This window comes from Juglans regia, chromosome 2 (genome assembly GCF_001411555.2).
Source record: "Juglans regia cultivar Chandler chromosome 2, Walnut 2.0, whole genome shotgun sequence".
Taxonomy (NCBI): domain Eukaryota; kingdom Viridiplantae; phylum Streptophyta; class Magnoliopsida; order Fagales; family Juglandaceae; genus Juglans; species Juglans regia.
Window position 1 is genome coordinate 32,499,122 of NC_049902.1, and position 10,470 is coordinate 32,509,591.

Genomic DNA, 10,470 nt, shown 5'->3' on the forward strand with positions numbered 1-10,470 from the left:
ATGGCTGAAAACACTCGATCAAAACAACAGCAGCAACATGTTGATGCCCTACAAGTTCAGATGGACCAAACTAAACAGGAGCTCCATGAAGTTAAGACAGATGTTCAAGAGATTAAAGACATGCTAAGAGCCCATTTTGCCCAACAAAACAATCCCCTACCGCCCCCACCTCCACCCCCACACAATCCATTCCAACTGGAATTCGACAACACAGACCGAAGAAGATTTAACCCCAGGGGTGTCAAGTTGGAATTTCCTCATTTTCAAGGAGCTAACCCAACAGCTTGGCTCTTTAAAGCCAACCACTACTTTGATTTCCACCAAACTCCACTACCTCACCGTTTGTTGATGGCCTCTTACCATATGGAAGGCGAGGCTCTTGTTTGGTTCCAAGAAGTTGAAAATGGTGGATTATTCCGGGATTGGGAGATGTTTTCCAGGGCGTTACTCCTTCGCTTTGGTCCCACGGCGTATGACGATCCAATGGAGGCCTTGACGAGGTTGAAACAGTCTGGCACTGTAGCTGCTTACATGAGCCAGTTTGAGGCTTTGGCAAATCGTGTGAGAGGTCTTTCCGACTCTCACAAGCTGAGTTGCTTCCTCAGCGGCTTGAGAGACGAGGTTCGCATTCCAACCCGTATTTTAAACCCTGTACATTTACATGCAGCATATGGGTTAGCAAAAATGCAAGAGGAGTATTATTGCAGCACAAAAAAATTCACTAAATCTACGGGGGACAAACCAAATACTATGAGTGGTAGTAACTCCTTCCAAAGCTTTTACTCGGGTGATGCGTATCACAAATGGAAAAATCCAACGGGGGGTACTAAACCTGTTTATTCAACTCAAATGGATGAAAAACGTCGCAAAGGCTTGTGCTACCATTGCGATGAGAAGTGGAACCCGTTGCATAAATGTAAGAGTCCAAAAATCTATTTGTTACAAGGTAGTGAGGATGAGGGTGATGAGCAGGAGGAGCTGCAGGGTGATGAAAATGTTGGAAAAACTCAACCAGAAACACTGTTCAGCAGCAACGAACAACCCGAAATTTCTTTGGCAGCCATTGCTGGAACCCCCACGTCAAAAACCATGCGTGTAGTTGGAAGTATTTTGGGCGAACAAGTGATTATATTGTTGGACTCAGGCAGTTCACACAATTTTATCGACACGGCTGTGGCTTCGAGATTAAAATTTCCAGTAGATTACTCAGTTAATTTGAGGGTGAGAGTAGCCAATGGGCAAGGACTGAGCAGTGAAGGAATCTGCCGATCAGCCCCTTTAAAGGTCCAAGGTAACTTGCTAAACCCACCTCTTCATTTATTGGACCTTGCGGGTTGTGGCATTGTGTTGGGCATCCAATGGTTGGAAACATTGGACACTATCTCTTGGAATTTTTCGAAATCTCTTATGAATTTTGTTTTGGATGGAAAACCTATAGAATTCAAGGGATTAAAGTTAAATTCATCAGTAGTGGAGGATGGGGATAAGTTGCTTAAGGCGACTATGACTACCGAAAAGGGCATTTTATTGCAAATCATGTGTGAGGAGGTAACAAATGAAAAATGTGAAGATGTGGACGGGCAAATTTCTGATCTGTTGGAGGAGTTTGAAGGGGTATTTAGTGAACTCCAAGGGCTGCCACCACCCCGTGGCCATGACCACCATATAGTCCTCAAAGAGGGCACTCAACCAATTTCCAATAGACCCTACCGGTATCCATATTACCAGAAAACTGAGATTGAGAAGATTGTGACTGAATTGTTGATGTCGGGGGTGGTTAGGCCTAGTTCTAGTCCATTTGCATCCCCTGTTTTGCTGGTTCGTAAGGCCGATGGTAGTTGGCGGCTTTGCGTGGACTATAGGGCACTCAATAAGGAAACAATAAAAGCCAAGTTTCCGATTCCAGTTATAGACGAGCTGCTGGATGAACTCTTTGGGTCAGTGATATTTTCTAAACTCGATTTACGATCGGGCTATCATCAGGTGAGAGTCGTGCCTAGTGACATTCCCAAAACAGCATTCCGTACTCATGAGAGACATTATGAATTTTTGGTAATGCCATTTGGTCTTACTAACGTACCCGCCACATTCCAAGGGCTCATGAATGATGTTTTTAAACCTTTTTTGAGAAAATTTGTGCTTGTATTCTTTGATGACATTCTAGTATATAGCAAATCAATGGGGGAACATGTGGATCACCTAAGAGAGGTTTTAAACACATTGAAACAGCACTGCCTGTTTGCAAAAAAATCTAAGTGTCGGTTTGCGGTTAATGAAGTTGACTATTTGGGACACATTATTAATGATAAGGGAGTGATGGCTGATCCTTCTAAGATTGTTTCAATGATAGAGTGGCCCGAGCCTAAGAATGTGAAGGCCTTACGAGGATTCCTTGGACTCACCAGTTATTACCTGAAATTTATCCGGAATTATGGTCTCATCGCTGCACCGCTTACTTCCTTACTCAGAAAAAACAGTTTCTCTTGGAACCCGGAGGCCTACGAGGCTTTTACAGCCTTAAAACAGGCCATGTCTCAACCACCGGTCCTTAAACTTCCTGATTTCAGCAAACCATTTGTAATTGAGTGTGATGCAAGCAGAAAAGGGATAGGGGCAGTGTTAATGCAGCTAGGGCAGCCCATCTATTTCTTAAATCAGGCCCTTAAGGGCAAGGCCTTGCTACTTTCAAAATACGAGAAGGAATTATTGGCTCTTGTGATAGCAGTACAAAAGTGGAGACCCTACTTCCTTGGGCAGCCTTTTATCATAAAAACTGACCAACAAGCCCTTAAGTTTTTGCTAGAACAGCGCGTGGGGAATGAGAAGCAACAAAAATGGATTACAAAGCTAATGGGTTATGATTTTTCCATTGAATACAAAAAGGGTAAGGAAAACAAGGTGGCAGATGCCCTTTCAAGAAGAGAGGGGGAGACCGAGAATCTGTTTGCTCAGCTATGATTTCGTTTCCTACTCCTCTTTGGATTGAGGAGTTGAAGAAAAGCTACCTAGATTCTACGGAGTTAGTAGAGTTACTTAAAAATCTGCATCAAAATCAGAACATTCCTCAAGGGTTTTCCGTGCAACAAGGGCTGATTATTAGGAAAGGAAGGGTGGTTTTGAACCCAGATTCTAATTTTAAGCTAAAAGTTTTGCAGTACATTCATAATAACCCCCAAGCAGGCCACTCCGGGTATTTAAAAACATATCACAGAGCCAAACGAGATTTTTATTGGAAAGGAATGAAGAGGGACATCAAACAGTTGGTGAGAGAATGTGAAACCTGTCAAGCTGTTAAATATGAAACAACTTATCCAGCAGGGTTGTTACAACCCTTACCCATTCCGGATCAGCCTTGGATCGACATATCACTTGATTTTATTGATGGGTTACCGAATTCTAAGGGATTCAGTGTTATTTTTGTGGTGGTGGACCATTTTTCGAAGTATGGCCACTTTATAGCCTTGTCCCACCCCTACACAGCTCAAGTAGTCGCCGATGTGTTTATGAAAAATATCTTTAAGCTGCATGGGTTTCCTAGGTCCGTTGTGTTGGATAGGGATCCTATTTTCTTGAGTTCTTTTTGGCAGACTCTATTTCACTCCCAGGGTTCCTCTCTTGACTATAGCTCGGCCTACCATCCTCAAACCGATGGCCAGACCGAGGCACTTAACAAGGGTTTGGAATGCTACCTAAGATGCTATGCAGGGGTAAAACCCAAGTCCTGGTCAGTTTGGTTACCTATGGCAGAGTGGTGGTACAACACCACTTATCACACATCAACAAAAATGACCCCTTTTGAAGCTTTGTACGGGCACCCTCCTCCCACCTTACTATCTTATGTTCCGGGAACAAGCATGAATAACATGGCAGACCAAGTTTTAAGGGATAGGGATCAGGTGATACAGTTGCTTAAGAACAATTTGAGTGAAGCCAGTAATCGAATGAAACACTTTGCTGATAAAAAAAAAGACTGAGAGACAGTTTGAGGTAAGAGATTGGGTCTATTTGAAGTTACAACCACACAGACAGAAAACCCTAGCAATTCGACACAACATGAAATTAGCTCCCAGATTCTATGGGCCTTTTCAAATTGAAGCTAAAATAGGTGCAATGGCTTATAGATTAAAGCTTCCAGAATTTTCCAAGGTTCACCCGACCTTTCATGTGTCTTGCTTAAAAAGAAAAATTGGCTGCCAAGTTCCAATCTTTCCATCACTACCACCTACAGATCACACAGGGGAATTAAGACCAGAACCAGAAAGAATCATTGAAAGACGCATGAAGAAACAAGGTGCAAGAGCAGTTACCGAGGTCCTCGTGAAGTGGTTGGGGTTGCCGACTGAAGAAAATACTTGGGAACTACTATGGCGTCTACAAGGCCTTTACCCACACCTTGTGGGCAAGGTGCTGTGATGGGAGGGAGTTGTCATGAACCGGCGGCTGGCATTGGGACAAGAAGCGAAGAACCCTAGAGTAGAGAAACTAATGGGCGTTGAATTGGAAGTGAGAAGTGGAAGTTGAAGTGTTAAGTGCATAACTCGGAATGACGACGTAAGAAGGAAAGGGAAACGGTGCGTAGCGAGGTCCTGAAGGCAGAGTCGGTGTGCGTGCGTTTTGAATTAAGCATGGGTGCGTGCGTTTTATGTTATATTTTCAGCGTTTAATAACTGTTAAACGCACCGTTTGAGTTGGAAGACTTCAAACGGTGCGTTGGGGCAATGCTGGGAGTAAAAACCTGGGCATTACAGAGTGAAGGGAATTGGAATATTGAGTCTGTCATTTTGACAATTATAGTCAGTGAAGTTAGTTTATCATTATGAGAGTTAGTTACAAGTGAGAGAAAATGTAAGCATAAAGGTGAATGTGAGTGGAGAGGAACGGCATTGAAGAATCTTATTGTAAGGGAATTTTATTGTAAGGAGGTTGGGAGCCCTCGAAGCACTCCCGTAGCAATACAAACTCTCATAGTTTTTTTATCAAACATCTTCCGTGCACTCTGCTCTTTCCCTTGCAGCAACCATCTTCAGCATATTCATCTTCCTCCATTACATACACTCATCTTCCAGGTTCTTGACAACGAACCAAATCAATGTGGGTATCAATGAACCAGATCAGAAGTAGGAAGACGAAGAAGGAGCACGAACACACAAGATCCAGACGAACACGAACCCGATCAACCAACAATCCACATGAAAGCTAGACGAAATCCACTCTAAAAGCTAGACAGTGAGCTCTGTTTCAATGTTTTTCAAATTTTCTATTTTGAGCGCAAGGCGGGTGTTTTCTTTCCTTTGTTATTTTTCTCTTTTTATCAGCTGACGTTGCGTCAGCGACTCCCCACCGTTTGCGCCAAGTGACTATACGTAGAAGAATTTTTTGTATTTTATTAGGATAGATTCCGATTTTAGGTAACTTTAAAAGTCAGGCTACAAAGGCTTGGCTGAGCACCAAGGTTGAGTACAAGGTGTTGGCCAATATAACAGCTAAAATTCATTGGCTTCAATCCTTACTCTAGGAACTTGGTATTAAACTCTCACAACCCCCTATCTTATGGTATGACAACATAAGAGCATGCAATGTATTTGTCAACAAATCTAGTTTTCCATGCTCGTACAAAGCATGTATAAATTGATTTTCACTTTGTCAGGGACATGGTTGCCAAGAAACTCATTGAGACTAAGTTTCTGTCTCCTAGCAGATATCTTTACCGAGCCCCATTTTCATAGACTTTACAACAATCCATTCCAAGCTCAATGTAGTTTCCACTACTTTGGACTTGCAGGGGATGTTAAGGATAAAGAATCCGACCGTGATAAGTCATCCAAGTTTAGAAGATATGTTCAATTAGACTTTGTTATGTTTTCCATTGTAACAGACTCTTAATAGAACTTTGTAAAGTTCCTATGTTAATAACACATGCCACACGTTATTCTGTGTGGTTGATATTTACTCAACAATCTCCAACATTGATTAGCTGAATATTTGGAATGTCGTAAAAGAAGCTGTTGGCAACTAATGAAAGAAGCAAATCCCATTTTACCAATTGCAAAAAAAAAATATATATATAATTAATGAATGAAAAGAGAGCACAGCCTGCTGACTTTGAACAGAGGTTCTGATCATAGTGAAGGTTTCCTAGTAGCCTGCATGATACCCTCTACTCTTATTGCTCTCCCAGCTTTATACCACTAACCAAAGTTTTGGCTGTTTTGCTTTATGGTAAAAACAATTTCATTGCTAATGGTGTATATCGTAACACATGATTGGCATTGCACATTTTGGCATACTCATGGAAAAAAAAAATCATGGAGACGCTTTATCTGTGTCAATGTTTTAGAATCGATGGAGATGATCATGCATGCAGACTTCATTTACATGATCATTATAATACAAAACGCCCAAAAAAACTTTGTTTACAATAAAACCACATCAGACTGGCAAAACAAGAAGAAAAGGAAACACCAAAGTAAGATTTTATTCATAGGCCAATAATTGCGCAAATCTAGATACAGGTGAGTGTTGGTATAATAAGCCTCTTTGCAGACAAGCCAAATGGCATTATTTGGAAATCATCATTACATTGTCTATAGCACTACAGGAAGTGAAAAGCATCAAAACCTCCTAGTTATTGTGCATATAAATGCTTTATACAATAGAGTATATTTCTCACATTGTACTATTTTGTGTAGAGCTCAGACTTGGATAACCTTGGAGTTGGAATTGCAATGGTTGGATTCTTCTTCTTGGTAATAACACCGAAAGTGTCAGAAAATTCTATCTCTGAACCTTGTGGCAATTTCCACTCATAAGAATGCAAAAGTGAAGCCAAGATGTATTTGAGTGTCCTTTCCCCTAGTGCAAGCCCTGCACATATTCTTCTCCCTGACCCAAATGGAAGATACTTAAAATTGTTGCCCGAATAATCAAACCTACCATAAGCATTATTTAGAAACCTCTCAGGTTTAAATTCCAATGGATTGTCCCAATACTTTGTATCCCTCTGTATAGCCCAAATATGCAGGAAAATACTAGAACCTTTGGGTACATGGTACCCTCCAATGATGCTAGATTCACTTGGAGTACGAAGTAATAGGAAAGGACCAGGTGGGTGCAAACGTAAGGCCTCTTTAATAACCGCTTCTAAATAATGTAATTTGGGCAAATGAGATTCTTCAACTAAGTTGTCCAAACCCACGATTTCTGTTAATTCTTCAGTGACCTTTCTCATTATCTCTGGATGCTTCAATAACCTTGCCATCACCCATTCCGACATGGTCGTTGTGGTATCGGATGCTCCTATCACTATGTCCTATTTAAACAAGAGTAAGGTGATCAGCTCAACAGAAAATTGAAAAACAAACAAAAAAACCAAAATAAAGTTTGGATGTCTATGAATTAGTTAAAGTTATTAATGGCAAAATCAACCCCACCTGTTCGGCTCTAAAGTACCAATCAAACACAAAAGTAAAAAAGCAATGCGCGCGCGTGCGCACACACATATATATATATATATACTTACAAAAACCAAGGCCTTGATTTGGGTCATGCTCATTGATGGTGCACCGTCGTCCTGCTCACTTAGTTCCAAGAGAACTTGCAAAAAGTCCTTTTGTTCTGTCTTTGTCGTTCCCTCTTCTTTGGCTTTGGCCAAACTCTTGATCTGTTTGTCAATGGCATAATCAAGTACTCCATCAATGGTTTCAGAAATTCTCTTTGCTTTCCTTCTGATCCCTTGTAAATCAAACCTTGCTAAAGCCGGGAAAAGGTCCGAAACATTTGGTTTTCCGAGAATCATCACTAATTCCGCAAAGATATGCTTAAACTCTGCTCCAAACTTAGCCCCTTCCTCTCCACGTAACGTGCCACCCCACAACATGTTCATAATGGCATTCATCACCGTTATAAACGCCAGGTCCCCTAAATCTATATGGGTGCCTTTTTTGTCGTACACATTTCTAATGGTGTTCCTTACCTCTTCTCTTCGTAAAGGGAAGGTACTATCAAGATTTGCTGGACTTAGCATCTCTCTCACAAACATCTTCCGCAACATCTTCCAGTCAGCACCATGGGGGGAAAAAGCAATATCGACTGCCCCGTATGTGACGGTACGTGCAACTGTGTTAGCGTCACGGTTGGAAAATATTACGTCATGGTCACGAACAACTTCTTTAACTAGCGAGGGTGAGCTAATCACAACGCACAATTTATTTGCAAGCCAAATCTTGTAGATGGGGCCATAGATCTCATACAGTTGCTCAAATTTTGTATGAAGTTCTGTACCTACAAACGGAAGGTACCCGACTATTGGCAAGCCACGGGGACCTGGTGGCAATGGAGGTACTGCAGCCTTTCTTTGTTTCTTGATGGCCCATAGCAACCATAACACTGCAAATGTACCGATCAAAACAGTGAGAGTTGAGCTAGAAAATCTCTCGTCACTAGCATAGGACCTCCACCATCCCATCGCAGAAGCTGCATTCAAGTGTTGGGCGATGTGAAAAAAAAATGGTCAAAAATCAAAATTAGGAAGATGTATGTGATGTTTGTTGGGTTGAAGCATGGCCTGGAAAGCAAGGAAGAAGAAGGAACGAGACCTATCGGTGGAAGTCAAGTATGTATAGATATTTCGTTACGGAGAATCGAAGTATTAGATTTATAAAAACTTCTCATAAAATAATGCTCACATATTACTGTGGTTACAGTGTTAATTTACCATTGATTAGTGGGATGGAAATCACATGGGCACTTACAGTACTTTGAGTCATATGGGCTACCTCTTTTTCTCCCAATTTTTTTTTTTTTTTTTAATTTTCTTTCAGCTTTTTACAATTAAATTCTCGTAACCTGCACTACCTTTACAATTTAATAATCAAATAGACTTTGAAATATTTTGTTTGGGTCTAATATTGGGTTGGATTCTTGTTTAGTACTATAGTTTTGTGTGCATATATATACACGTGACGTAGGTCAGGGTGAGAATATTTTATCTCATTTTATTATTATAATCTTTTTAAAACTTTTATATAAAATATAATAAGTAATTTAATTTTTTTAAATCTTAAAATAATAATAATATTAAAAATTAATATTTTATTCAACTTTTATCTGAAACCATCTCATCTCATTTCATCTCATTATCCAAATCACAATACATCAATCTTTTTTACCTGTATATTGCTCAATCTTAATTTGACTATTTTAATTAGACGAGTCAAATATATCAATCTTGATTGGACTCATTATAGTAAATAGATGCATGGTGTGCTGTAATTATGTGTATAATTTGTTTAATAAAATATGCATGCCACTAAAAAAGAAATGATTATGTTGAATTAATACAAACAAATTAAGTTATATCAATCCGTTTTGAATTCTTTAATTTAAATGGATTGAATTGAACTTATTAACATAATTTTATATCTTAAAAAAAAAACATAATTGTTTCAAAAAATATATGTACGTACGTATTCAAAACAAAATCAATTTGAAGATTGATGCCCATAACCAAATTAATTTGTATACATTTCCAACTTCTGATCAGCACTTATCTAAATTCCAAGCAAAATGGAATTGTGATCCCATAAAATTCATCTAAATGAACAAATAAATAAAAAACCATATTCCACGAATCCATTCCAACGTACATGACTATCTAGTTATAAACTTCAAATTACTGAGAGTTTTAGTAACCTGGTCTTAGAGCTTTAAAAATTGTTTAATTATACAGATTGTTCAAGTGAAGCACGTTGCCAAGATATTGATATGTTTATAATCGTTTTGAACAGATCAGTTGGCCCATTGAAGCCAAATTTTGTTACAATAAGTATCATGTACTAAAAAATTGCCAACCTTATAGCTAATAATTCCATGGGTCAGAAGCAAATTTTGTGCCAGCTAGAGCATTTTTCGGTATGTCTTGTGAGCTTGTTAGAAAGAAATTAACTGATCTGGTCATGAGGTGAAACGTACGGGTTTAATTAGGAGGCCATATATATTAACTATATACAACGAAAGAGCAGTAATAATATAGAGACGTCATGTGGTATTTTTCGAGGGATTAATATCTAGCTACCTTTATGATTAGTGATTAATGTAAAAAGATATTGAATACCATGATAATTGAGTATTATTACGGAGGATTCAAAAAGATAATGACATTTGAGGAAATATATATATATATAGTTTTAGAACTGATGAATCATGAAGAGATCTTACAAGTTGGAACTTTGGACGAATATCACAGCTTGATCTTTGAGAACCTCAAGATTCTTACAAATATAGAGAAGTTTTTAGAATTGATCTGCACATGAAGTACTCATGTTTGAGCACTCCTTTATATAGAGCCTGAAGTCTTGAACTATTTGCTTAATTCGGATCAGTATTCTTTCTATTGGTCGCCTGAACTAGTTAGGTGATGTTTGCTTGGGTACCCTTGAGTTTGCCTCCTGAAAATTACCGTTTGGATACTTT

At 39.3% G+C, this 10,470-nt stretch overlaps 2 protein-coding genes across 2 annotated transcripts; one reads left to right on the forward strand and one right to left on the reverse strand.

Moving 5' to 3' along the window:
- Positions 1–2,958, forward strand: LOC109010355. Its single transcript, XM_018991155.1, has one exon. It carries the CDS (start codon positions 1–3, stop codon positions 2,956–2,958), a length of 2,958 nt encoding a protein of 985 aa, XP_018846700.1.
- Positions 2,959–6,676: 3,718 nt separating this feature from the next.
- On the reverse strand, positions 6,677–10,265 carry LOC109010366 (flavonoid 3'-monooxygenase CYP75B137-like). Its single transcript, XM_018991178.1, has 3 exons — positions 10,216–10,265; positions 7,520–8,472; positions 6,677–7,309 (listed from the first exon to the last, which is right to left on the reverse strand). The coding sequence occupies exons 2-3, from the start codon at positions 8,462–8,464 to the stop codon at positions 6,677–6,679; spliced, it is 1,578 nt and encodes a 525-aa protein (XP_018846723.1). The 5' UTR covers positions 8,465–8,472; positions 10,216–10,265.
- Between the last annotated feature and the right edge of the window lie 205 nt (positions 10,266–10,470).